The sequence below is a fragment of the Grus americana genome, chromosome 10, assembly GCF_028858705.1.
Source record: "Grus americana isolate bGruAme1 chromosome 10, bGruAme1.mat, whole genome shotgun sequence".
Classification (NCBI taxonomy): Eukaryota; Metazoa; Chordata; class Aves; order Gruiformes; family Gruidae; genus Grus; species Grus americana.
The window spans coordinates 3,489,285-3,517,267 of NC_072861.1; the positions used below are offsets into that span (position 1 = coordinate 3,489,285).

At 61.2% G+C, this 27,983-nt stretch overlaps 1 protein-coding gene across 1 annotated transcript; it reads right to left on the minus strand.

Moving 5' to 3' along the window:
* Positions 1 to 639: 639 nt before the first annotated feature.
* Positions 640 to 27,983, minus strand: CSPG4 (chondroitin sulfate proteoglycan 4). Its single transcript, XM_054837227.1, has 10 exons — positions 27,778 to 27,983; positions 14,871 to 15,034; positions 10,271 to 13,852; positions 9,488 to 9,967; positions 8,897 to 9,073; positions 5,132 to 5,330; positions 4,788 to 4,922; positions 4,472 to 4,626; positions 3,524 to 3,707; positions 640 to 3,136 (listed from the first exon to the last, which is right to left on the minus strand). Exons 1-10 carry the CDS (start codon positions 27,866 to 27,868, stop codon positions 1,233 to 1,235), a joined length of 7,071 nt encoding a protein of 2,356 aa, XP_054693202.1. The 5' UTR covers positions 27,869 to 27,983; the 3' UTR covers positions 640 to 1,232.

Below are 27,983 nucleotides of genomic sequence, written 5' to 3' on the forward strand. Positions count from 1 at the left end.
GCAAACATCCCGGCTCTGCCGGAGCCTCGGAGTGGGACCGCCCTGGGGGTGCTGGCTTGGGGAGGGTTTGTACACGGACACCCTGGGCGAGAGGGGTGCGAGCGTGACGCGTCCCCCGTGGGCTCTGGGGGCTCAATTCAGCTTCCCATGGGCGTTGTGAGAGCAGGATGTGCCCTGTGATGAGCTTCCCAGCTGCAGCAACGCAGGGTATTATTGTTGGGTCCCATCCTGAGCTCAGCACTCAGTTTTTCCTCGGATAACTTCTATTTAAGTTTTTAGGACTCCAGGCTGGGGAAAATTTGAGCAAGAGCCCAGACTTTGGTCCATTACCTCCAAATGTCGCTCGGCAGCTCGCTGGGCTTAAAACAGGCCTGGCAAGGAGCGGCGACACGAGGGAGACGGCTTACGAAAACTGCGATGCACCTCGGAAAAGGCACTTTATTCTGTTTACTTCTGCCGTACTGGAGTATACAGTGGGAAACCGCGCTGGCTTCGGTTTTCCACTTTGCTCTCGGGTTTCACGCTGCCCAGGTGAGTGCCTGCCGTCCCTCCCTGCCCAGGGCATCCTACCTGTTGTGCAACCCCCCCCCGGGGCTCGGCGCAATCTGCTTTATGAAACACACGGCAAGCACGCAGAGAAAGAGCGAGGCGGGTTGGTTTTTTTTTTTTTTCCTTTCCAAGTGGGTGGGGACTCCTTAAATTCCCCTGGCTTTGGCCACAGAGTTTTTTGGGTTTGTCTTTTTTTCCGAGCCTCTGCTCCAGTGTCTCAGCCCGCCTAGCCCTGGGGGATTTGGGCAGCTTTATCCCCAGCCTGACTCAGCCCCAGCCGCTCCTCATCCTCCCTCGTGCGCCGAGAGCTGTGGCAAACACCCCCCGCGGTGGTCGGGGCTGCCCATGGAGGAGCCACCGATGGCATCAGGTCCCCTCCAGCGCTGTGGCCACCTTTTGGGTGGCCCGAATGAGCACCCGAAGTCGGTGTTGCCCAGGGATGCTCGGGCATTTTGCCTGCCCCCCACTTGTTTATGCAGTGCCCCCCTCCCCTGCCCAAAGCCACCTGGAGATTTGGGGCTCCTGGGTGGGCTGGATCGGCAGCCCCCGTATCCCCAGGGTCCTCCTGCATCCGCAGGATGCCAGCTCCCGGGGAGGAGGAGGAGAACTGGGAGGAGGTGGCCAGCATTGCTCCAGGAGGGTCCGGACCCCCAGGTGGTCTCGTGCCCTCACGCCTGAGCCCTTCACACCCAGTACTGGTTGTTTTTCAAAGGGGGGTTGGATGTCCGGCAGTACTGGAGGAGCTCGGGGTCTGGTGGAGCCCCAGGAGCCGTGCCCTGGGGTGGGGGACTCGTGCCCTTGCCCTCCAGGGAGTTGACAGTCGTTAAGGGGATGCCTTGGTTGGGGTCCGTCCTCCGGAAGGTCTCCTGGTCCGGCACAGCCCCGTTCTTGGCCTTGGAGGAGGGGGCACCCTGGACGTGGTGCTTCCCCGTCTTGTTGCGCTTGTGCAGGTAGAAGAGCAGGGGCAGGATGAGAGCCAGCAGGAGGAAGATGAGGCAGATGGGGATGATGATGCTGAACATGTTGGCCTCGATGAAGCTGAGGAAGGTGCCCCCTTCCACAGGGCTGGGGCTGGTGGTGGCACCGTGGCCTGGCCAGGCGGTGGGAGGCATCCCCAGCTCGCTGGCATTGGGGCTGCTCCGTGCCGTGCCTTGGGGCACCAGGGGCGAGGGTGCCAGGGGAGCCGTGAGCAGGGTGACTCCGTAAGCTTTTGAGGCGTTGTAGGGCTCAGTGCTGTACCCCAGGGATGCCAACGCTGGTGGCACACCAGCAGCCGCCAGCTCAAAGATGAAGCTATCGCTCTGCAGGAGCTGGTCGGTCTCCCCAGCATCCAGCACCTCCAGCCCAACCAGCCCTTGCTCCAGCTCGCTCTGGCTGAAGGTCTCGATCAGCGTGGTGGGTTGTCCTGGGTCCCCGGGGACCCTCACGAGACGGCTGCCACGGGGTGCCCTGCGGATCTTGAAGACTGGGATGCTCTTGGTGCGGTTGGCCAGCTCGCTGGCATCGAGGATGCTGGTGTCCAGGAGGGCTGTGGTGCCCCTGGGCCACACGCTGCCCGGCCGAACCTTCACCAGGGCACGGACGGTGATGTTCACCACCCCAGTCCTGTTCGCCGCCCGCGACATGGCGAGGAACTGGAAGTTGTCCTCAGGAGAGGTGAGGTTAGTGAAGGTGAACGTCACCTCCCCGCGGTTCAGCTGCTTCTGCGAGAAGCCTCGCACTGGCTTTTGGTTGACCTGCACTTGGCCAAACCTTGGGTCCCTGGTGATCCTGTACAGGGCATTGCCTGCCCCCAGCTGTGCGGCCCCCAGGAGGTGATGGTGGGACACGGAGGCCCTGTTCAGTTCTTGAGGCACCTCCAGCAGCACCGGGCTAGCAGCAGTGCTCACTGCAGGCAGCACCTTGACCTCCAGAGAGGTCAAGGTAGGTGGGTGGTGGCCATCGGAGAGGCTCAAGGCTAAGGACCCTGAGGCATGGCTCCTGGTGGCAACGAACACCACGTGGCCTGCGTTGACATCCGCTTGGGTGAAGCGGTTGATGGGCTCCTGTGGATTGTGTGCGCTGGCCAGGTGGCCAGCCAGAGGTCTCTGGAGGACGCTGTACACCATCTCAGCTGGGGAACTTGATGGGTCTGCCACATCCAGGTATTCCTGGGACAAGGTCACCACAGAGCCTGGTTGGACCCGCAGCACTTCTTGTCGCCTCACCACCTGCGGTGGCTTGCTGCTGCTGGTCACCGTTATATTGAAAGCTTCAGAGATGACCACCCCTTCTTGTGGAGGATGGATGGACTGTTGAGCTCGGGGCTGGAGCCAAGCCTTAAATCTGAAACTGTCTTCAGAGGTGCCATCTCCACCGTGGGCATATGCCAGGCGTCCTGTGGCCAGGTATGACTGCAGGAAGAATGGCTGTGACTGCTCCAGGGGCATACCAGCCACCAAGAGCTGTCCATGAGCCGGCAGCCCAGTCACCAGGAAGACAACATCATGTGCAGCCCTCTCGGGGGCCGGGATTTGGCTTAGGAGGTTGGAGGCATCCAACGCTGAGGTGCTGATCTCAGCCCGTTGAGCCCTTGCAAGCTGGAGACCTGGGGGAAAAGGGAAAACCCAAAAGTCTGTCATCGCTGGAAAGAGCTGGGATCTGCCGGAGAAGAGAGCAGACCCAGGCAAGAGCAAGATATAGCAGAAAGAGGAGAATTGCAAAGACATGGAGAGGGATGAGAAGCAACCTGGACTTCTTAGTTTGGTAAGACGATGGAGGAAGGAATTGCACAGAGAGCCAGCAAAAGGATGGATGCAGTTTTAGATGTTTGACAGAATATTAAAGCTCGCGCTTGAGCGGCCATGGGAAATTGTACAGTGGTGTCATCTTTGGACAAACGAGCCCTCCTGAAGTTTGCACAACCCCCCCCGAATGGGGGGGTTGTGCAAACTTCAGGAGGGCTCGTTTGTCCCTTGCTTCTCCCTTCCTTTACCTGCATTTCTCCATAGCTGAGTGGAGCGCTGGGGACACCTGGCCTCGAAGGAGATCAGGACGAGGAGGATGAAGGAATCCGAGATGGTTGTGGGAGCGACCACGCGGAAGCGGATGGCATCTTGGGCGAGCCAGAAGGGCTTCTCCGGCATCTCGTGCTGGTAGAAAATCAACCCACTGTCCACCTAAAAATAAAAAGAAACACAAGGAGCTCTGCTAAATGGAAAAATAAATTATGTGGAGTGGGTGGTACCATGTGGGAGATGGGTGCATCTGTCTCTCCTCTGATGTGATGGGCATGGGGAGGGAACAGCCAAGCCCTAATTAGGTAAGAAATGGGGATCATCACCAGCCGTGGCATGGTAGCTACCATCTAGCAGCATGTTTCTGCCCAGCAATTGGGGAAACTGAGGCTCGGAGGAAGGCCCGAGCTTGCTCAGCATCTCCCAAGAGTTGGGCCAGGCTGCCTCCGAGGGGTGAACACGGCACAGGGGAGCTTGCGGGGTGGGCAAACCTGACGTGCTTCCGAGCGGTGGTTAGAAAGAAGCCCTTTGCCATGCTCCGCAAAAGCCTGGCTTTGCAGGAGAAGGATGGTGGCAAGGCTTTGCTCAGGGCGGGGGTGAAAGCATCGCGCTTGGCTCTTGCCTTAAGCAGCAGCCGGGGTCTGCAGCAGGGAGGTCACCCAAGAAAAGGGGGTTATAACTGCCTGAGCCTCCCCCCAGCACGAAATCCAAGGCTGGTGGCCGTGGTAAAGCTGGTGTTGGGGCGGCAGCTTGTAATCCATCTTGGCAGCCGTCGGCAGGGCTGGGAAAGTTGCGGCGTGGCTGCAGCCTTGCTCTGCCTCCTGCCAGGGATCGGGTCCCTCCGCCCGTGGGCTCAGGCTGGGACCCCCGGGCTGCGGCAGGGGGGTGTGATGGATCCTGGGGGGCTGGGGCGGGTAAAAGCTCACCTGGGCTTGGGTGAAGTTTCTGATTTCTTCCCCCCGGGAGGTGCTCAGCCTGCCCAGGCGTGGGGCTTGCTCGACGCTGTAGTACAGGGCGGTGGAGCCGGCGGGGCTGTTGCTCACTGCCCGCAGGTTCTGGCTGGTGATGGGCTGGAGAGCACCTGGAAAACACGTCAAGTGTGGTCTTCAAGCTACGGTCTCACCACCTGCCTGCCACGGGCATCTCCTGACAGCACCCGGGCTCGGGCAGGGGGTGGTGGAAGGGTCCAAGGGCCCCATTTTGCCATCGAACTGGGAGGCTGGGGAACATGGCCGTACCCACCTGGGCAGACGGTAAGGCTCTCCTTGTTGGCCAGGCTGATGAGGGGCTCCCTCTGAGCCCTGACGAGGAAGAAGTGCCCAGGAGACAGGTTCTCGCCATCCCACAGGTCAAAGGCGAAACCTCCGTCCAGGGGCCCTGCGGAAAGCACAGAGCTGAGCATTTACGGGGGGGGGGGCAGGGGGGCTGCTGCAGCCCCCCCTTAACCCGGCACAGTTTGGACCGGGGTGCTGTGTGATGGGGTTAGCGCCTGCCTTGGTGGCACAGTGCTCTCCTCCGGTGCTGTCCCCTCCCTCAGGCTGGGGGTGATGCCGGGGGGGCAACGGGGCACCCCAGCCCTGCCCTACCTTGGTGCACGAAGAGGATGAGGCCGTTGTTTATCTGGGCCTGGGTGAATCGCCGGACCTCAGCGCCGGGCGCCGACCTCAGCACAACCTTTCCGTTGGCCGGGGGCTGGATGGAGTAGGTCACCTCCTCTGCCGGGGAGTCCTCATCCTCGGCGCTCAGGACGTGAGGGCCGATGGCAGCCGTGGCTCCTTCCCTCAGCTAGAGGACAGGGAGAGGCTGTAATCCCGCTGGGATGCCCCCAGCACCTCTCCCCTCTTTCCCAGCCCGCTTCGCTTGGCTGCCTCAGCGTGTCCCAGCCCAACAAGGGTGCCTTGTGCGCAGCGCTGGGTGATGCCTCCGTCGCCTAGCCTCTTCCCAGCCCTGCGTCACCGCTGCCGTGTTTGCCGGCACGTGCCGCGCCGCCGCGTCCGTGCACCTGCACGGCACGCGCAGGAGGGCAGAGGTGAGGGCTCGCCTCTCCGTGCCTCAGTTTCCCCACGCGCTGGAAATGGAAGAAGGCACGGTGCTGGCACAGCTCGCGGGGCTGGGGCGGAGGCTGAGCCTTTGACACCTCTCTCCCCGCTGCTCCGCAGGGGAAGGGCTTCTAGCGGCGTCGCCTGAACTTGTTCCCTAGCTGCTGCTGTGTACGTGATGACCGTAGCCCCGTCTCTCCCCAGCTGGGTGTTTCTCCTAGCTCACGCTTCCAGCAAAGCACCCATCCCGCCGCCCCCTCGCAAGGCTGCAGCGAGGCCACGAGCCGCTCCAGCAAACTCTCCAGGAATGATAAGTATGTGGCCGAGCTCAGGGCCACCCCACAGCTTCCCAGGACCACTTCGCCCCGGCCAGCGGTGCCCACCCATCCCGGGGACGCTGCCACCCCAAAGCCCTGGCATCTCCCCTCTCCAGCTGGAGGCAACAACTTTCCGCTCTCCTAATCCTGTGCCGTATCTCGGTCTCGGCAAACCGCGGGGATGAATCCTGCGCTGCCAGACAGGTTCTGCCCACGCTCCCCAGAACCACCTTTCACCCTTAGGATGCCCCGAAATCGTGGGGCGCGTGGACCAAGCCTTCCTGCGGCTCGCGCAGGGCGGAGGGACAGGATGCTCTGCGTCTCACGGCATTGCGAGTCTGGCCCGCATCCTGCAAACACCCGGGCGCTGGAGGAGCTGCTCAGCTGGCCGTGCTGGGTTAGATGAGCTTTTTTCTGCTGCTTTCAGTTGGCCTAGCCCAAAACATTTCTTGAGTGGGCGTGGGTGCCGACAGTGAAATTAAATCCCTTGGCAGTCCCCGTGGGATGGCGGGAGGCAGGCTCGAAAACACAGCTTTGGAGGGACGGCGTGGGGAAAGTGCTGCTGGACACACGGCTGGTGCAGGAGCAGAAGCTCTCGCAGAAGGAGCTGCTGCTCCGCCACATCCCTGCTCCGAGGTTTTTGGGCCGCTCCCCCTCCCCAGCACCCACAGCCGGGTCATTTCAGCGCCCATTGGAATTGCAATCACACCCGGGGCTCGGTGCTAAGGAAAACTCCCCATGGTCAAAGCCCGGAGAGGCGTTTGCAGGCGGGGGGGACCGGCAGCCCCGGGGCATCGCTGCCCGCCGGGGACAGGCACACGCGGTGGCCGAAGCGGCTTTGCTTGCCCGTGCCGCCGGGGCTGACCCGCTTCACCGTACTCCCCGTCCTCTCTGAATTATTAAAGCCTTCCGTCTTGTTCCTGCTCTCGCTTACTCAGCTTATTATGTTTGCTCAGCCTCCGTGTCGCCTCTGCTCTCTGGGAGAGCACACGGGGAGGCAGCGAAATAGCGCCAGGAGCGTGGCTGTGTGTTTTGGTGCAAGCCTTTCTCTTGGCGGCAGCCAGCCATCCTTTCTCCCGATACAACCCAAAAAGCAGCTTGGGGCAAATCTGCCTCCCACTCTGGGGTCCGAACCCTGCGCGTTCTCTCCCCAGCCCTGCATGGACTCGTCACCCCCGGCGCTGGCAGGCGCAGGCAGCCGAGGAAGGCTTTGTGCAATCTCTCTCCTAGACCCGGCCTGACCTTTAAACGCTGAAGTCATCTCTCGCCAGAGCACAAACAGCAGGGCCGGGCCCCTCCTGAGCCCTGCGTTGCTTTAGCGTTGCTCCTGCTGGGAGCGGGGAGCCTTTCCCAGCTCCAGAGCCCTTCCTGCCGGCGGCTGCTGTTACCCCTCCCGGGGCCGGGGGGGATCCCGCTGGAAAGGCGGATGGACATTTGCATTGGAGTTTATTTTGGGAGCTTTTTCTTGCTTTTCACCCCCCTTTTTTTTTTTTTTTTTTAGCATGGTGGCTGGGAGGGAAGGACATGGTTCCCTAAGTGCCTCACAACCACTGCGCTAACGGAATGCCTAAAAATAAGGCAGCGAGGGAGCCTCCTCCTCCTCCCCTCGCACAGGGCCGGCTCTGTGCATCTGCCTGCGCCCCAGGCGGGATGCACGGCACCGGGGACAGAGCTGCCTGCTCTGCCTGCTCTGCCTGCTCTGCCTGCTTCCCCCGCCTCGGGCCCACCCTGCCAGAGCCAGGATGGAGCAGCAGTTTCGGGATGCGGTGGTCCTCAGCGAGCAGAGAGGGCCTTTTGTGCCTCTGGAGTGGGGGCGAGGGGCTGCTACGGGCCCAGCAGCCGAGGGGTTAACTTTTCTCTGTCGGGAGCTGGGGATTTTGGCACAGCTGGGGCAGATCTGGAGGTAACACTGCACTGTAAAAGGGATTTTGCTGGGAAGGGGCTGAGCTTCCTGGGCTGGGGAGGGTGTAGCTGAGGGCAGCATAGGCAAGGATAGAGCCAGGGCTGGCTGTGGGTGGAGGTACAACCCTGACACCCCCCCCCAAATTTTGCTGGGCATCATCCCTGGCCCCTTTCCCTGCCTCTGGGGCTGCTGGGATGGTGCCCAGTGCATACCCTTCCCTTTGGGCACCTCCTCCAGAGCCTGGGCTCTGGGACACCTTCCCAAAGCCCCTGTGATGATCCTGCTGTGATGATCCTGCTGGAAGAGCTGCTTGCCCTGCTGCCAGCCTGGGAAATCCTGGGATGGGTGAGGATAGCCCGGGGGGGGGAAATACAGGCTGGCACTCCTGTGTGCTTTTTACTAATTTCTTTGCTGCAATTTTGCATTAGTGGTCCTGAATGGGGCAGGGGGGTGTCTGAAACAGAAGGTGGGACTTCAGCAGCAGGTGAGACCTATTTCTTCTGACTTTACTGGGCTGAGCACAAGGAGAGGCATGAAAGCTGCCTAAATAATCAAGCAGTTCCAATCCGTGCTGATGAAACGTGGGCAAGCTGCTCTTTGTACTCTCAGGGATTATTCCGGGACTTGGGGAAGGTGCGAGCAGGCTGCCCGTCCTCCGAAAAGGGGAGGTGTGGAGTTGCTGCCCGCCCGCCTGCCTGCAGGCAGCTGCCTGCCGCCGTGGCAGCGCGGCTCGGCCGAGCGCAACGTGCGCGAAGGACCGAGAGATGCTGCGGGGCGATGCTCCCATCTTGCGGACGGTTTCGGCATCGGCGGCGGGGAAGGATGGGGTGGAGGGGAGGGGGAGGGACAGCCCGGTCTCCTCCTCCTTCTCCTGCAAAGCCTCGCCCCGCCGGGAAACCGCCTCCCTTCCCCGGAGCCCATCGCCTGCCTCTGGTCTGCATCCCGGCTCTGCATCCCCAGTTACCGGAGGTGCGTGACCAGGCTCGGAGCGGGTCCCCTGAGGTCCCCACGCTGGGCTGGCCACCTCCCCTATGGCTGAGCACCCAGGGCCCGCTGGGGTGGCTGCCCATCCCCGCGGTGTCCCGCTCTTACCTGCAGCCCGGCGTTGACCCTCAGCCGGGGCCCCTTGGAGCTGCGGGGCAGGATGGTGACGAAGAGGGTCCTGGGCTGGCTCTGCCGGTCCATCTCAGAGGCGTTGGCCAGGAGGGTGAAGCTGTCGGCCTGGCCACGGGGACCATCCTGCCTGTACCGGATCTGCTGGTTCTCCACCTGGGGTGACAGGGGCTGGGTGACCCTCCTGGGAGGACATGGGCCACTGGTCCCGCTGGGGACAGGACCTGGGCACCTACCGCTTGCTCTGGGGCATCCCCGCGGGACGGATCCAGCACAAAGAGAGGGAGGTGGATCCCCATGGGAAGCAGCCCTGGAGCCCAGCCTGGGTGCTCTGCTTGCATCCCCACCCCATATCCCCAAGGCCATTTAAGCATGCCTTGGGGCTTGATGCATGCCTTATCTGCAGGGTGAGCCCTCCATCCCAAGGGCAGAGCTCACCCATGGGGAGAGGAGCCCCACAGCCCTCCCCAGCCTCCCGGTGCCACTGGGGGCTAGAGCCCACCCTCAGGCTGTTCCTGACCCCCCGGAAAAGCAGTGTGGTGGGCAAGCGGGTGCCCTCGGCTGCTCTACCTCGCTCCAGGTGAAGCTGTGCAGCCCGCCGTCCTCAGGCCGCTCGCTGTTCAGGAGGGTGCCGAACCGGGGGGGCTGGAGCACCCTGAACTCCACGCCGAGAGCCGTGTAGTAGGCGTTGGGGATGTTGAGGATGCCCGTGGAGAGGGTAGCAGAGCCACCTCCTGGCACCGTGATGTTGCGGACGTCCAGGGGGATGGTGATGGGGAGCACGGCCAGGCTCACCACCACCCCCTCCAGCGGGTCTGCACCGCTGGCCGTGATGTCCACGACAAACTGGTCATGGTCCTCCTCTGGTTTGGAGTGGAGGTAGAGGACTCTGTCGTTGTTGATGTCCTCCTGGGTGAAGGACTGGATGGGGTCCAGGCTGGGCTGCTCGTTTGGGTCTTGGCCATGTTGAAGCATTGCCAGAAAGCCAGAGGCTGGGGGGCTGCTCACCAGGTAGACTATGTCCTGGGGAGGGATCTCTTCATGGGCCACCTGGGAGTGTGGGGGGGAGACAAGGCATGAGTGGGGGGCTGGTGCCTGCGAGGCTGGGCTGCCCCACCGACCACTGCTGTGCAATCTCCCAAGGCTTTGCTGTGGCATGAGCTGCAAGAGTCACCTTCTTGCCAAGGCCGTGCCTGGCATTGCCCCTCTGCCCCTGGGCAATGCCTGACATGGGCACGAGTCCTTTGCTCTGGGCAGGTGGGTGTAAAATGGAGTCCCACGGGTGGCCGTCCTGGTTTGGTGGCCAGGAAAGTGATGCGGGCTTGGGGAATGATTAGAGAAGGGGATACTCACCAGTAGGTACTCCTCCTTGATCCCAGCTGCTTCCCCCTGGAAGACGTGCATCTCCTTGTGGTTGACTATGCGCAGGGGGCTGGGATGGGTGTCCAAGAACACACTGATGGCCAGCGTGTCCTCCACCACCACCTCATTTGCTTCTACGGTGAACTGGAGCTCATCCCGAGTGTTCCTGCTCCCGTTGTGGTGGTAGGAGATCTCTCCTGCTAGCAGGTCCCTCTGGGAGAAGGCCATGACTGGCTGCTCCCCTCTCAGCACAGTCCCCCACCTTGGGGGGGTTGTTATCAGGAACCATATCTCTTCATCTGACCTGATGTCCATGTTGGTCTCCAGGCTGAGGACAGAAGAGTCAATTCTCCCTCGGCTCCCTTGGTGGATGACTAGACCGGTGTTGTTGACTATTTTGATGTAGGGGTCTGACGCCTGTACTTCCAGGAGGGCTGTGGTTTGGTGGAGGCCATCTGAGACCTGTAGCTGGATCCAGCCCCGGTCAGCCCCCGAATGGACAAAAAGGATTTTCTTCTTCCTCAGGTCATCCTGCGTGAACCGATAGACCTGGTGGCTTCTGTCATCGACGGACACAATGCTGCCAAACAAAATGTCCTTCCTCGCCAGCACCAGCTGTGTGTCGGAGAAGCCAGAGTCCTTGTCAGTGAAGGCGATGTCATCTGTTGTCAGCAGGTGCTGCCCATTGCGCACCACATTGAACACCTTGTTGACCACTTGGACCGGGGTGTGGTCATTGACGGGTTGGATGGAGACCCTGAAAACACCCCTCACCTCCTCCACATCGGACTCAGCGCTGCCCTCGCCCTGCCTGATTGCTACGAAGGGGATGTCATCCTCCAGTGTCTCAGAGTCATCGTGCTGGTACAGCAGCCGGCGGTGGAGGATGTCATCGTTGGTGAACTCCATGATCTCTCCTCTGGAGGCCCAGGCGTGGGACGCAGCCCAGGCCAGCCTCCCATGTGCTGGCCCCTCAATCACTTCGTAGATGTAGTCCATGCTGTTCATGCTCTGGACAAACAAGTGGTCCTTGGAGATGACGGCTTGCCCCCCTTCTGGCACGATCAGGAGGACGTTGGTCAGGGCTGGCGCGTCGGGGTCCCCACCAATGCTGATTGTGTAGGTGTAGACAGGAGAGTGCTGCTCACCAGCACGGACACGAAACTGGAAGGTGTCCTCGGCTTGCTGGGAGTTCCTGATGGTCGCGCTGTAGCTCAGATGGTTTCGTTGCAGGTCGTCTTGGGTAAATCCAAAGCCTTCAGTCAGCCTGTTGCCGAGCAGCTCCAAGTTTCCCTTTTTGGGAGCCTGGATTATCACATAGTGGAAGGGGACTGGGGCAGAGTTTGGATCTTCCAGCATTGCCTCCAGCTCCTTACTGGTGATATTTCTGTGCCGCTTGTTCTTCATCTGCAGGGGGACCATGGTCCTCATCTTAATGGTGGCTCTTTTAATCCTTATGAGAAAGGTGTTGTTTGGCAAGACCTTCTGCCCCACCTGGACTTCAAATCTCAGCTTCTCCACGACATCTTCTAGCCGGTGCTCTGTGTCTGTGCTGAAATACTGGATGCGCCCTTGCTCCAGGTCTTGCTGGTGGAAGGACTCGACTTTTTTCCATTCCCCTCCCATGCTCCCTTGCTTCTGGACCTCACCATACCTTAGGGGCTCCGTGAGGACATAGAGGATGGCAACCCGTTGTTTCACGGCGTTTGTCTCCACTGACAGGTTAGCTGTGGTAATGCGCGCAGCCCCTCCTTGGGAGATGGAGAGGCCGGTGTTATTGTGCAGGCGGATGTCAGGGTCAATGGCGACGATCCTCAGGGTGGCAATGGGGCTTGGGATTGTGCCGTCGCTCACCTGCAAGGTGAGCTGTAAGTTTGTCCCGCTCTGGTGCACGTAGACTATGTTGCCTGCTTCCAGGTCCCGACAGGAGAACTCTTCGATGGGCACTCCAGGCTGGAAGTCATATTCCATGTAACCTTCCTCCATCTGCTGGCCACCATGCAGCTGGAATTCGAGGTCATCACAGGATGTGTCGTCATCTAGAACCTGCAGGATGTCCGTGGTCAGGTGCTTCCGTGTGTGCTTCAGGATTGTCATGTGGTTCCCATGGGGAAAGATCACCTGCGGGGCATCGTTGATGGGGTTGATCATGATGGGCAGCAGGTACATCTGCCCCTGCCGCAAGCACTCGGGGATCCCTTGCTGGGCAGTTACTGTCACCTCCAGCATCAGCTGGTCCATGGGTCCCTCGGAACCATCGTGGACATATCTGACTTTCCGATTCACAATGTCCAGCAAGGTGAACTTCCTTCTGCTCCTGGACCCAGGAATATCCAGCTCCAGCTGGCCATGTCTAGGGTCGTTGGTGATGCTAAAGAGGATTTGGGACTGCCGTATGTTTGCAAGGCTCAAGTCTACCGTTGGCTGGGCGTGTTTCCACTCCAGATAGGCCGTGCCCCCTTCAGAGACGATGAGGGGGCTGACGTGCAGCAGCCTGCTGATGTTGGCGAAGGCAGGTGGGAAGCTGCTGTCTGGCTGGCAGGGTTCCACCACCAGGCCCGGTGCTCCTGACCAGACATCTGGAGGTGGGGAGGTGGGTGCCTCATCCTGCTCGTACGCCTCATCGTAGTCCCAGTAGTGCTCCTGCTTTCCACAGCCTGGTGTGATGTCCTTGGTGACCACAGCATCTTGCAGACTCCTCTTCTGCAGGTTTATCCGCAGGTCCTCCAAGCAGCCAACAAACGAGTTGTTGGTCATGGTCCACACAGAGATGAAAGCAAGATGATGCTCCCTCAGCCTTTGCAAAGCCTTTTCATTCATACCCCCGATGAAGAGGTTTCCCTGAAGGTCCAGGTAGTTGTTGATGCCCCGGTTGGATGTGGATGAGGCGTAGTAATCGATCAGGATCTCAAACTTGTGGATGTCTGTATAGACTTTGACATAGTGCTGCTGCTCATCGCTGATGAAGACGTTGTTGTGCAGGACGATGATGCCGTTCCCCTTCTCAACAAACCCCCTCAGGCGCCCGTTGGAGATCTCCAGGTAGAAGAAATCATTCTCCAGCCCCGCGTGGTAGATGAGGGGTGCCTGGGTGATGCTCGTCGTTATCACGAACTCGATGGTTGCTTCCTCCCTCGCATCCCACGTGGGAAATGCGATGTAGGAGTGTGGTCCCAGGAACCCAAAGGGTTCCTCGGGCTCAGCAGAGAACTGCGTGCTGCACCCTTCCTGGACCCGGTGGAAGATCTTGGAGCTGCCGTCAGAGGACAGTGGGGAGAGGACATCCAGGCCGTTGAATGTCACTAAGTGGAGGCAACCTCTGAAGGGTGAGCTGGCCTCGGCTAGGTACGGCAGGTCAAGACTGCCTGTCCCACCGGCATAGAGGCCGTACTGGATGTCCAGCTCCTGTACGGGCCCTGTGATGTCCACGGAGCTGTTGAAGAGGCCGTCGATGGTCAGCATCATTCTGCCATCTTCCACCAGCAGCTCCACGTCGTGCACTGCCAGGTTATTGAGCTGCAGCTCCGCTGGGGACTGCAGCGTCACCTCCTCCGAGCCCAGCTGCAGCCTGACCTGCAGGGGAAGGACACGGAAAGTGCTCAGCTCAAGCAAGTGTTATCTGCAGCACAGGAGACACCTCACCACCTACCAGAAATACCTACCGAAGCGTGGCCTGTTCCTGGGGGCTCCCAAGTGTTTTGGTCCCTCTGATTACTACCGTCCATCCTTCCCTCTTCCTCCTCTGCGCATGTTCCTCCCTCCCCAGCTAGATTTCCCCCCCACCATGGGCATGCCTTCTCTGTCACTCGTCTCAGCAAGCCCTAGTCTCAGGGCTATTTCCCTGAGGTCCCAGTCCCACAGCTGGGCTCTTCCTCTCCCCGCCCTACAGAGGAACCCTGCCAGATGCTGGCTCTTCTTTCCCGGCTCCATCCTGCCTGCTGCCCTCCATCCCATCAACCCGGGCTGCTTCCAGCCCTTGCCCTGGATACTGGCAGGGGAAATAACAGGCTTTGCTCCTGCAAGCAGCAGCCTGGAGCCTGCCCAAGTAGGGGGTTAGCTGATGGACCTTGGGACACATGGTCTGCATTAGGGAGACCTCTGGCCAGCTGCTTGCTTGTTCTCCTGCTTTGGTTTAGATGTGGTTGGTGGCCCAGCCCAGTCTGCAGGAGAGGCAGGATGTGTGCCTCAGATGCTCCCCGCTCTTTTCCTTCACGGTGGATGCCAACACCATAACCACAAGAGCATATTTTATTCTTCCATCCCTTCCCACACCCCAGTTGGGCTTGGCCTACGGTGGGATGGGGGAGTCTGGGTGTCTCCACGATGTTCCCCAGCATCGCCCCAGGCAGTGGATGAGGAGCTTCCTCAGCCTGCTTCTCTGTATTTAACAGATTCTCCCAAGACTCTGCCCGCTCTCCTCTTGAGCTCTTAAGGTGCCCTGGCAGGGGTCTTGGCAGCTTGACCATCTGTGCTTGTGTCTGGCCCTGTGGGCTGCTCTTTTTGGGTGCTGCCCCTTCATCCTTGCACTGGATGAAGCCCTGACCCATGGACCCCAGCCAGTCTGGGGGGGGCGAGGTGTCGGGGTGCTGACCTGCAGGCTGCCGGCTCGCAGCTGGAGCAGGAGGTGGTCGGGCTGGCCGGCGGCCAGGAAGAGCAGCCCGTTCTCCTGGCTGGTGTACAGCTGCAGGTGGAGCCGCACTGCGTGCGAGGCGTCCGCCAGCGGCATCTCCACGAAGCCGTCCCCGAAGAAAGAGGCTGCGGAAGAAAAGGAGAGAGGGTCAGGCAGGGAAGGACATCCCCCCCGCAAGCCTTGTCTGCGTGGGTGCCGTGAATCTGGAGCCCCTCGAGCCCGTCCACCAGTCCTTCCCCTCCAGGGCTCCCCGTTTGCCCTGTGACAACGTGCTGGAGCCTGGAAAGACCCTCAGGGGAGTCTGTGTTCCGAAGGGAAGGGATTTCTAGGGGCTGGGTGCGTGGAGGCAGATGCAGTATCTGCCAATACAGCAATTAAAGGATCCTCCCCGCCTCGTTACGTGGCCAGGGCAGATGCAGTAGCATGTGGTGGGGCCGAGTTCCTGCGCATTAGGAGGTGAGCTGTTACCCTAACGAGTCTTTCCCGCTTCTCCCGCAGCCACATCCCTTTGGAGGAGAAGGAACCCTTCCTGCGGCGGCTGTTGTGCCTTGGCTGGATTTCCCGGCCGGCGTCGATCGCTGCCGAACGCGGAGCTGCTGCGCGGGGATGCCGCGGGGGCAGCCAACGCCGTGTTGCGCTCCTCTCCCTATTTTTACACCGTTTCCTACCAGCTTTCCGTATCATCCAAACATTGCTGACGTTCACCCTGGAGGTGGCTGCTGGAGGAATAAACACGTGTGCCTGTGATCCATATGTGGATGTGAGGCAGGACGGAAACATCGGCTCAAACGGGGAGCACGGAGCTGCAGCTGGAACGCGTTCAACGCCCGGTATACATCAGCCTGAACAGGGACTCAGCACAATGGCATGCGGTCATGAAATGAAAGACTGTGTCACAGGGCATACGAGGGAGAAGGCAGAATTAAAAGCACAGGGAGCGGCGAGGCTTAATTTTAGAGTTCTTGTAGTTCTTTGCTGGCTCCACGCATGCATGTGCTTTGCACAAACATTAAACGTGCGTGTGTCTGCGACGCGCGGCCACCCGTCCCGGTTAGCTCCGGAGCAACCCACGGCAAAGTTAACTCTGCGCTTGCAGGGTTGTGAATGTTTGGGGAGGGTATGTCAGAGGGGTGAACGTGCGGCGCTTTCGGTCCATACGTAGTCACAGCCTGGAGTTTATACGCGCGGAGCTTGCCTGTTAGGCTTCCCCTCTGCACTTTGGCATCAGACCCGCGCGCGGGTTTGGGGTCCCGCTTGCGGTTTGTTGAGGTGCCACGGGGCAAGCAAGGACGAGGCTTTGGCTTCTGCCAGGGTCCTAGCCCAGCCCCTGCTCTCTTTTGGAGGAGGCAGGGATGGAGGTTGGGTGCTGGGGTGAAAGCGGCCTCCTGCGTGGCGAGGTCTGGGTGGCAACACCCACGTGTGCTCCTACAGCTGCTTCCCAGGTTGTCCCTTTGCAACTGAGCCACAATTTCTGTTCCCCCCGCTCCAGCAAGCGGGCTTTGCTGGTGGGGTGGTGCAGCGAGTGAAAACCCAATGTAAAAACAAGCAGCCGCAGTCACGGAGGGTTTGAAATGAGCCCGCTGTTAAAGGTGATGGTGAGAGTTTGCCTGACACGGACAGAGTTGCAGCGCTCTGCTTTGGTTTGTTGCATTTTCTTCTGAGCTGAGCTCTGCGGTGTCCTCCGTAGGGGATGGAGAGATCTCCATGCCCAGACCCCACAAAAAAATCATTTCCTGCTGCTGGCAACCGAGAAAGTGCCTTGGCTTTCTCCTAGGACCTGGGGAGAACAACATGGGTGTTGCAAGGACCGTCACCCCACCCGCTCTGGGCAGAGAAGAAACGGCACCATGGAAATATCTAGCCCTTGCTTTAATACCGAGCCCTTTGCTCAGCCCGGGGCACGGCTGCCAGCGCGCCTTACTCAAGCCTGCTCATTTCCTGGCCCTCGTGCCTGCCGTTGGCACGGGGCACTTTGGCTTCCTTGTCCTCTTCGGCCCAGCCAGTGACTCAGAGGAGCTTTGCTATTCTTCGCGGGGCCGTGAAGGGCTCTGTCCTCTCCTGACCTGCTCCCTCCTTCCAGTGGTCCTTGCAAAACCAGCCAGCCCTGCTGTGCCTTGCTCGGTGCCCAAGGGCGGTGGGTGCCGTGCCGGGCGCTGCCCGGGGCTCTCAGCACCCCCTTGTCCCTGGTTTGGTGAGCGGGAGCGACACGGCACGTTGCAAAAAAGGGAATTTTCCTCTTCCTTCCTCGCACAAACACAGGCAGCCGCGCTCGGGCCCCGGCGAGGCGCGCACACGTGCACGCAATATATCGCGGCCCCTGGAGACATCACGTGCACGCTACGTGCTGGCTCCCGTCAAGGTTCCCCTGTGCGTGCGTGCTCCGTGCTCCAGCTTCCACCAGGATTTTGCTCCATTTTTGGTTTTGTGGCTTCCCCTCATCCCACAAACGTGCTCTTCAGATGGGCACCGAGCGGCTGCCCTCACAGGGAGGGAAAGCTTTGCCGAGGTCGGACCCACCGGCAGCGTCTCCCATGGGTGCTGGGGATGACGTTTTGGAGCCGGTCCGGCACGGCCAGCTTGTTTTCCAGCGTGACAAGGGACAGCGGTTCCTGCAGCCAGCACATTTTGTCCCGCCTCGGTTCTGCTGAAGCTGCCAGAGATGCTTTTCTTCTCTTTCATAAAATACTAATCATGAAAAGTTACTGAAAGCGCGGATGCCCAGGGGAGTGGTGCTGTTTGCTGGGGGAGGGAGGAGGAGGAGGAGGAGGAAGGGCCCTTGCCCGGCTCCAGGAGGTGCTGAGATTTTTCTCCGGCAGCAGAGCAGTGTGAGTTACTGCTGTTTGCCTGCCCAAATTCCTGTTTTATTTCAGGGCTGCTCCGCGGCCCATCCAGCATGCGAACGCCACCGGACCTGTGGCATTTCTCCTTCACGAGGGACTCGCAGCTTTTTCGCCTCCTCCTCCCCTCCTCCTTGCCCTCCATGTTGCAAAAGGCATAGAAAATACACCTCGCTGGATTTTTTTTTTTTTTTAATTTTTTTCCAAATGTGTTTTGCCCTGGAGGAGCCTCCGCAGCACAGGCTGCACCATCCCGATCGCTTGGATGGCGGCTGTGATTCAGGCACGCACGCAAAAGGCAGAGACCCCCCCCCCCGACCTGGGTACCCAGCCTGGTCCGCAGGCTGCAGCTGAGCATCCCGGCATCGCCCCATGCGGATGCGCTCCCGGGATCCAAAAGCACCTTTCCCAGGTGATCTAAGGGTGCTGCAGGCACGTCGTGCCCCGAGCGGAGCCTCATCCCTGGGTGAGGATGCCTGAGCTGGTCCTTCCTCCCCCATCACCAGAGTGGGGGGGTCCCCACGTCCTGGCTGTGGGTCAGGGTGGGCTCCCCGGCTGTCCCACTCACCCTGGCTCAAAATCCCTTCCCAGCCCGCCGTGTCCCGCAGGAAATCGCTGCCCCTGCCTTTGCCAGGCCGTTGGAAAGGCGTTGACGAGGCGAGAGGGGCCTCCGTCACAGTTTCCGAGCAGCCGGCCAGCAGCCAGCAGATTATAGCCTGCAGTGTCATTTCGGCGGTGGGTTGGGTTTTTTTTTTTTTTTTTTGTATTGAAAGAAACAAGGAGATGAGCCAAAAGTTCTGAGCAAGGAGCTGGGAGAGAGGCCCCGGGTGTGCTCGGCTCCTCCCGGGGCCGGCGAACAAGCGAGGGCTCTGTGAGAGCCGGCGCTGCCCCAGCACCCGCCCCAGCACCCGCCCCGGCACCGGCCACGCGCTGACTCCGGGATGCTTTGGCCCTCTCGCCCAGTCGAAAACACGGCGGGTTCGGCCTCTCCAGTTGTTGGTTTTTTTGGTGTTTAGGGAGTTTTTTGGCACCACAGCCCCTAGCAAGCCAGCTCCAGTGGAGCCTGGTCCTGGGCAGCACCACGGAGGGGAAGGGATCCCCGTCTGCTTGGGGGGGTCTGAGCTGGGAGAGGGGGGTCCTGGGGCTGCTCTGGGGCTCAGCGGGGCCGGTTTGGCCTCTCCTCCACGTTTTAACATCTCAGCACACAAACTTCTCCCACCTCCTCCCCAGCACGTAGGAGGACGGAGGAGCCAACTCCCAGCCCAGGCGAGGGAAAACGCTCGCAAAACTCCACGTGAGGTTTCCAGGGCAAACCGACGCCGGACGCGAGGGTTTTTCGGAGCGGGGAGATGTCTCCTGGGTGTGCGGGAAGAAATGGGAGCTGGCGGACGGATGCCTTCCCCGTGTCCGTCCTCGCAGGACGGCTGGATGCGCTTTAGGGTGTTGCAGACCCCACAAGAAGGTGCATCAGTGCCCGTGGGATACAAACGAGTCCCTGAGGGGCTGCAGGGACCCATGTCGCTCTGCCCGGAGGAGGATGCTGAGGCCGAGGAGGAAGGAGCGGAGCAAATCCTGCCCGGGGAGAGGGGGCACGGCGCCGGGGAGGGGCTGGCCGCTCAACAAGGCTTCATTCAGGCTGCGGTGCGGGGCAGGTGGGGGCCGGGGCTGGTGGTCTGCGTGTGTTTGCAGGGAGGGGTACTGGAATTCATTAAAGCAGCTCTTTAATTACCGGAGCGGGTGCCAGGAAAGCCCCATGCGCACACACGTGCCCCACCCCCGCCATTGAAAGGCTCTCTGTCTTCACAACCGCTTCCCGCCCCGGCCGCACCGCTTTTCTGACGGTGGAAAAACAGCTGGGCAGTGAAGGCTCCTTGTTGCCCGAACAGCCTCGGGCTTGTGCGGCCACCGGTGCGGCCCGGCCCGCCGCCTGCCCTCCTTCCTGCCCGCCGGCCCACGCCAACAAGCAGCCCCTGTGTCGGCAGTGTGCCCCATGCCGCTGAGCCCCCCTCGCACGGGATGCTGCCGGAGCGCCCCGGGGCCAGCCGGGCACGTTCCTCCTGCGCGGCGTCAGGAGCTCGTTTCGAGGCCCTCCGAGTTGTTTGGGGTTGGTTTGTTGTTTGGGTTTTTAAATTTATTTTTATTTTAATGACTTTATAAGGTAGTGAGCTCGCCCGTCGCCAGCCGCGCTGCACCCAGCCACTGTGCAAACGCTGAGGGACTGGGGGGGGGGTGCAAATACAGGGAGGGGGGCAGCCGCCCGGCCCTGGGGATGCTGCTCTGCTACTTGAACCCTTCCTGGCCCCCCCACAGCGTGTGCCTGAGCTCCCGTCCCCGCTCCCAGTGCAGGCAGGGTGGGCAGGACCAGCACCCCTGCCTCCGCCGTGGGTGGCCGGGGGCTCCAGCCTCCCCACTGCCCACCCTGGCTCTGCGACGCCCGACGGGGACCCGCAGCCCCCCCGGCTGCATCCCGGGCGGTGGCAGGGCTGGGTTGTGCCCCCGTTCCCGCACGGGGCGGAGGGGCTGGAGGAGGAAGGGATGCGATGGGTTTTCTGAGAAAGGCTTCATTATGTTAGGCATTCCCTTCGTTTTACGGCGCGGTTTTATTTATGGCCGGGGAAGGAAATGAGCAGCTTGCGAGGCAGGCTAAGGCAAACACAGCCGCTGCGGAGCGGCCCTCGGGTTTGGCTGGGGCTTTGCTGGGAGGAGGGGGTGCCTGAAAACCTGGTGGGGGGGTTCTGGGGGGCTGCTGCCTTCAGGGATGCTCAGAGACCCGAGCAAGTGCCTGGGTGCAGCAGGAGGGCTGAGCACCCGCCCAGGTCTGCGCTGCGACCAAATCCCAGTGCAATGGAGACGGGTCACACGTGAGCCAGCCTTGGGCTGCAGCGACGGCATCCAAGCCCAGCGGGGACCTCGGGGACGTCCCGCGGTCCCCCTCGTGCCGGCAGGACCCTCCTCTGCAGGCAGCGTGGAGTTGCCTCCAGGACGGGGCTCGGGCATTGGGGATGGGGCAGAGCCAGCCCAGCAAACTGCCCCGGCCCTGGGAAAAGCCTCTCCCTGCTCTCCTGCTCCCGGGGCTCAGCCTCGAGATTTACGGGATGGGGTGGCATCAGCACGGATCCATCCCCGTCGTGATGGCTCCTGCCATGGAGGGGGGTTTTTTTCTCTTTATCCCCACTTCCAGGTTTTATCCTCTCGACTCCAGCCGGGCGATCGCAGCTCCCGCACGCCGAGCCAGCGTTGTACGTGCTTCTTTTTCCCCGGCAATGGGAACGAGAGCTCCGGTTCTCGCCTCCCACTCTCCACCTGGCCTTCCCTCCCAGCGGGGCTCCCCGGGGCCAGCGCTTTCCAGGAGCGCCGGCCAGCAGCGATTGCTGGAAAGCAGCGCCCAGGAAAACACCAGCAAAGCCACGGCCCATCGCCCTGCCCGGGGCTGCCGACAGCCGAGCGCTTGCCAGAAGTGGCCATCGCCCTTGTTTCGGGCGCGGGAGCAGAGCCCCTGGGCCGGGGTGCTCTGTTTCGCCCCCGGCCCCGTCTCGCTGGCCGCTGCCTCCCGAAGCGGATCATCCGCCCCTACCTCTGGCTGCACTGCGCCGCTTTGAAAACCTCCGCCTGTGTTTATTAACTCAGTTCCTCTCCCCGGTCCCTTGCCAGCTGCTCTCCCGCTCGCTTTTCCCTGGCTCTTGCCTGACAGCTTTGGGAAAAAAAAACCAAAACAACCAAAACCAAAAAACCCCAACAAACCCTGTCTTTTTGCAGCCCACGGACATTAGGGTCAGGGGAAAACATGCCCCCGCTGCTAATTCTGCGCTGCCGGGGAGGGGGGCTCGCCGTATCACCCGGCTGTGACGTGTGCCGCTCCTGCCTGCCTTCCTCGTCCTTGGGAAGCAGCGTGAAGGAGCTGCTGTAGCTGGAGGCCATAAAGCGGGGTCCGGGAGGCTTGGCTGGAGCTCTGGAGCTTCAGCCTTCGCTTCTCCAGCGTGGTTTTACGATGATTCAAGCAGCCCTAAAGCTGATGGTATTTCCTGCGCTCTCCTGCTCGGCCAGATGCAGAACCACGGGAGGGGAGGGCAGTGTCCCCCCCCCTTGGCTGCATCCCCCCCTTGCAAAGCTCAGGGTGGTCTTAGGAAGAACTTGGGGGGGGGGGATCCATCCCCTGGGGTGAGCACCCCCGAAGCCTGCCGCGAGCAGGAGCAGGGATGGAGAGCTTTTAATGACGAGCGATTAAACGACTCCGGAGGGACTTAAGGAATAAGCCCAAGCTGGAAGCCGTGGTTGGAGTTTTTGTCCTGGGAAGTGAAGCAGGGGGAGAAAGTGGGAGGATTTGGGGAAGCGGGAGGCTCAATGGGGCTTTTGTGCCGTCCCCTGCAGCGTGACTCAGGCTCGCTCAGGCTCCCGCTGCCAGGAGAAGCTGGCCTGGAAATATCGTATCAGCCCCAGAGGACGTGGTTTCCAAACCATCCCAAGCCGGGTTTTGTTCTATTTTTTCCCTTTTTCTTCTCTTCTTTCTTTTTCTTTCTCCCAAGCTGTCTCCCCCTCTCGCTGGCTGGCAGGTTTTCCAGCTCCACCCTGCAGGAGGGCAGGCGGTGGCACACGAGGGGACAATCCTGGCCAGCCCAGCACCGGAGGAGCGGGGAGACCTCGGGGAAAGCCCGGGCTGAAGGCTGGGTTACGGGGGGGAGTGGGGCACCCAGGGCACCCATCCCACCTGCAGATCCCCAAATCCCATCCCTACCCACCCGACAGAGACGCTGCCCGGTCCCACGCCCGTCCCCGTCCCCATCAGGACACGGGGAGATGCTGAAGCTCTGCCAGGAGCTACCTGCCAGCTTTAATTTCAACCTCCAGCGCTGCCCTCAGGGGCAGGGAAGGAGCTTTTAAAATGTGCCGCCCGGGGCGATTCGGCTGTAGCCGTGCAGGCAGGGCAGCACCCGCAGCACCCTGCACCCCGTGGGGCTACGAGGGCCGTGGCCGGGATGGGCTTTCGGTGATGCTGGGTGCTGCAAGGGGCAAAGTGCCTGCGCAGCCAGGGAGGGGTGTCTGCAGCAGGGAAGGGGAAAAAAAAGATATTTTTTGCTCATCTGGGGTTGACACGCTACGTTGTCTGCCTTTTGCAGTTCTAACTGCACAGAAAACGTGTATTTTCTTTTCCCCCCCCTTTCTAGAGCTGAAATCTCTGTCTCCTCTCCCCTCCCATGCTTTCGGAGGTCCCCTTCCTCGCCCTGCCTCCTCCTCCTCCTCACCCCTGTTATCCCCCCATCTCCCCAGCCCCACCCCGGCTTTTCCATCTATGAGAAACAAGCGGCGGGGTGATGTTTATAGAGAAAATAAACGCCTGCTCTATTTCCAGCGCGGGAGGGAGGTGTAGCTGGCTGCGTGGGGCTGTGGGGGTGTGGAAGCGGGCGCGCACATCCCCTCCCAGGGCTGCGGGGCAGGACAGGAGGCTTTTTTCAGCCACATCTACCTCAAGCCAAAATTTCTCGCTCTCCTCCCCGGCTCCCAGAGGAAATGACCCCGGTGGGCCCAGAAATTTCTGTGGGATGGGATGAAGAAAAACCTCGAATGGGAATTTCCTCCCCCCCCCCCCGGCATCGCTTTCTGCCTGTGCGCTGGGGAGCAGCGGGGGGGCTCACGGCAGGGTGACGGATGGGGAGCACCCATTGACACGCCGGGGCACGGCACGGGGTGGGGGGCCTCTGACACCGAAACCTCCCTCCCTCGCCCACCTTCTCCCCCGCCCGCTCGCAGCAGGGAGGAAAAACAACCACCAGAAAGCCAAGATTTGGGCAAAAGAAGCAGCGGGGATTCACGGGGCCGTCCCGAGCTGACTCACTGCTCACGGAGGCTCCTTGAGCAGCCGGTGAGTCACGGCGACGGCTGAATGTCACTTTTCTCTCTCCTTGGCTCAGAGGCACGTGACGGGGACCGTGCCGTTTGCCCCATGACTTTCTCCGCTCCCGTTCATTTTTTTGGCAGCGTTTTTTTTCCCTTTCCCGGGATGCTTTCTGTCTGCTACCGGCTGTCTGTCCGGCTGTCAGGCAGCCAAGAGCAGCCGTTGGGCGCAGGGCAGCTCCCGGAGGGATCGCACAGAGCCGTGCCCGACTGGCGCAGGCGACACGCCCCGGGGGATGAAGGATGGAAAACGGGAATTTATCACCCCGTCCGAGACGCGGGGCATAAACATCTTTCACCGCCGGGTGTCGGGAGGATGCTCGGAGGCCCTATTTGGTCCGTCCCGAGGATGAGTGACAGCTAACGAGCGACAAACCGGGCGGCAAAGCTGCGTCCTCCCCAGCCCGAGGTCGGGAAGAGCCGCGGTGGCCCTGCTCCTCTGGTTTTAAGCCCGGCTTAAGCCCCTGACTCTGGGCTCCGCTTTGCAAAGCAGCCCTTGGCTTCGCGATGGGGCGAAGCAGGTTCTCCGCTTGCGGCACGCGAATGGAAAGCCTTGGGTCCCGTTTGCAAACTTCACAAGCAAAACGAGCATCGTGCAGGCACGTCTGCCCCCACCGCGGCAGCTCAGGGAGAAAGATCGTTAACGCGTTTCTCCTGAACTCGGGTTTTTGGTATAGTTCCTCTCAAAAACCTCCGCGGGGCATCCCGTCCGTGCGCAGCACGGCAAGCTGGGCTGGTTTGGGAATGAGGGGGGGGTCTCTGACGGACACCCCTCCTCGCAGACGTACCTCGTACCCGCTGGGGTGATGCGGGCACGTGGCCGTGGCCTGGGATGCCCAGGCGGGACCCGGGAAGCGTACGAATACAAGCCGGGGAGTTTCTAGGACCGAAGGCCGGGGGTGATGCTAACGCTCAGGGCGGCCGGATTCCCAAAAAGGAGCCGAGCCGGAGCCCGGCTTCTCCAGACACCTGGAAAGGGCCGAGGGAGCGGCCCCTGGGAGCCGAGGCTGGGCTGAGCCAGCGCCTGTTGCGAACAGTCTGTGCTTTGAGCTTTATTTAGGCACACAGACAGCGTCAGCCTACCGCCTCCGAAGTCCCGTTACCGTCCAGCCTTCAACCTGACGTTAGTTCCTCCGGGTGAGCTTAACCCCGTCCTGCGATCTTGGAGGAACGCGCTTATTATATATTTGCCCGCAGCCCTCTGTTGCTAAATATGAGCGAGACGAGAATATTCCTCCTCGATTCCCACGATACCGGTTTGCGTTCTCCCCCCTTTTCAGTCTTTTTCCTGTTCTTTCCCATCAGCTGGAAACTTTTCCAGCTGCTTGGAGCTATGACCTCAAAACATGTGGCACATTCACACAAAAAAAAAAAAAAAACACCCAAAAAAAGAAAGTTTGAATAAATCGGTCGGATTTCCAAAAGTGGAGGAGAGGAAGAGCCGAGGCGGCTCCCTAGAGCCAGGTTCCAGGTACCGTGGACAAACCGGGGTCACCCTCGCCCACCCGAAACCCTCCCATCACCGCTGCTGGGGTCCACCCAAAACTTGGAGGGGGGGGTGGGGGTGTGTCACATTTTTGGCACCCCCTTGCTGGAAGCTCGGGGTGAAGGCTGCTCACAGGGACCCTACGTATCCGATTCCTTCTTTCCCCCCCCCATCCAGCCTCATTAAAACCCCCAAGCAAGGAGGATTTTGGGGAAGGGGGAGCTCAGCCGGCGGGTGACTTCGCTGGGAACCGGAGGAGAGCCAGGCTGTCGAAAAACAATTTACGCATGCTTCACACTCAGATGTCAAGAGGACACAATTTTATGAGTGTTTTTTCTTTTTGATATAATCTTGTATTTGTTGATTTGCATGGTGACTCTTTCCATTTCGGGCCCCCTGAACCTTGCTTGGAGGGAATGGAAAACGCAAGCTTCACCCCCAAAAACAAGCCTGACCCCCCTCTTCTGTGCCCTCCCCCCCGCCCCGTGTGGCTCTCCCTGATGGGAACGGAGGGATATTCCCGTGGGAACTCCCTGGCACCGGTGCTGGTGGGCTCGGCAGGGATGCTCCGGAGGCGGGGGGAGCTTGTAGGAAGCCGGTGCCCAGACCCCGGGGTCACGGCCGGCACGTCTGCTTCGTCCAGGCACAGAAATAGTCCCCGGCATCCGAAAATGGGTGTAAAAAACCCCCTTTCCTTTCCCAGCCCCGCGGGTCCGTGCCAGGCAGATGTCCGTCGATCCTGGCCGCGGGCAGTTTTCCCTGGCGGGGGGGGGAATTTGGGGGGGGGCTGGCAGGTGCCAGCGAAAGCCACGTGCTGGTTTGTGGGGTTGCTCAAACTCTTTTTGCCATGAAAGGAGTCGGGAGCGCCAGGGCAGCCCCAGGAGCCATCCTGGACAGCCCAGAGCGGGCAACGGCTCCGCGTGGTGAGATCCCGCTCTGTCCCGGCTGGAAAGGTCAGGGCTGGAAGGAAGGAAGGAAGGAAGGAAGGAAGGAAGGAAGGAAGGAAGGAAGGAAGGACGGACACCACTGTCTTCATTAACAAAAGGGATTTTTTTTTTGCACTCTGCTTGCCAGGCATCCTCATATTTTGGTGCACGGAACAAAAAGAAGGAACAAGGTGGGAGGGAAGGAGAGGAGCGTGTCCTGGAGGCCACCTGCTTGTTGGGGAGGGAACAGGGACAAAAAGGGACCTTGCAGGTGCTGAGGACCACAGGGCTGGGTCCCAGGGTCATCCTCCTCCTCCTCTTCCTCGTGCTGACACAGGTTCGGATGCAGAAGATGGTTGGGGAGCAAAAGACCCGAGATGGTCAGCAATTCCTTTGGAAACTGCTGGGCCAAAGCAAGCTCCTGCCCCACCACTGGTCCTGGTGCCCAGGGGGAGGTTTGGAGAAGAGAAACTGCTCAGCGAGATGGTATATTATTTTGGGGGTGAGTTAGGGGGAAAAAAAAAGTGCTTTTAAAATCCCCTCCACTGCTGAAGCTGCAGATGCTGGAAATGGTCACTTGGACCCAGAGCGCAGCTTGGAGGGTCAGGCTAAGGGACAGACCCGTCCCGAGCAGGATGAGACCCGTGTCCTGACCCCGCAGACCCTGCCGAGGCTCGGACCATCCCAGGTATGCGCGTCCCCGAGCAGGGGAGGGAGAGGATGAGGAGGAGAGGCGGAAGGCGCAGGGTGGGAGCGGGGCTGCGGGACGGCCGTCGGGATGCTGAGGCAGGGCACAGCGCCGTGCCAAGAGCCGTGTGGTCAGATCCGGCCACTTTTTGGGGAAAACTGGATATAAATCACCCACTTTGCTCCCCGCCCAGCCCCTGCCCTGCAATAACCCCTCTGGCAGGCTGGGTCCCTGTGCAGCAGCCAGCGTCCCCTGCCCGTCCTGCTGCCTGGGGCACCGCGGCTCCTTCTCCTGGGGGACACGCTCAGCCCCGGACAGCCCCTGGCACCCCATCACCCGAGGGGTGATCCTGCACCCCTCTGGGGCTACACCAGCAGGAGAGGCGAGCCCCTCGCCCCACGCACCCAGCCACGCCGAGCGCACGGGACGGACGGACGGAGCAGAGCCGGGAGGCGACACGCACCCTGGCCAACGCTGCCCAGCTCCATCCTTCCCACCGGCACGGTCCAAGCCCCCCGCTCCGCGGATGAGAGGGGCTGCCCTCGCAGACAGCTGCTGTGGCCAGGCCAAACGTGGGCAGGGAGGGCCGGCTGTCCCCACGGGGGCCGCGGACGTGCCCGTGCTCCGTCCCCGTGGCACGGGGCTTTGGTGGAGCGGGGAAGGTGCCTTTCTCCCATGTGCTGCCCGCAGCGCAGACCAAAGCCCAGCGGCTCCTGCACGCCCGCGGGGAGCGAGCCCCATGCCACCCAGCAGCACGTTTGTGGGTGTCCCCGGGGAAAGCGTCGGACACAGCCTGGGGGGGGGGGGGGGGGGTGCTGTGCCCCAAGCACCCTTGGTTTTCCCCGCACGGCAACCTGGCCCGAACCCCCTCCCCAAAACCAGGCAGCTGCCTCTCCTTGCTCCCGCGGCTCGGCGACAGTCTGCCTGCACCCATGGGTGTCCCCGGCCCTCCCACCCACCCACCCTGCGCACCCAAAGCCTTATCCCCGCAGGTTTCCCACCGCTCCGTCCCTTCGGGTGGGCTGGCAGGAGGGGGGCTTACCTCCGGCCGGGGGTCCTGCGCGGAGGGGCAGCGGCTGGCAGAGCAGCAGCAGCAGCAGCAGCAGCGTGGCGATGCCACCTCGGGCACCCATGGTGTCCCCAAGGGCTGGAGCGGCGGTCGGGGCTCCGAGCACGGCACAGCCTCCGTCAGCGCCTGCTCCCAGGCGAGGGCTGCTGCTACTACTATATTTAATAAAGCGGAGCGAG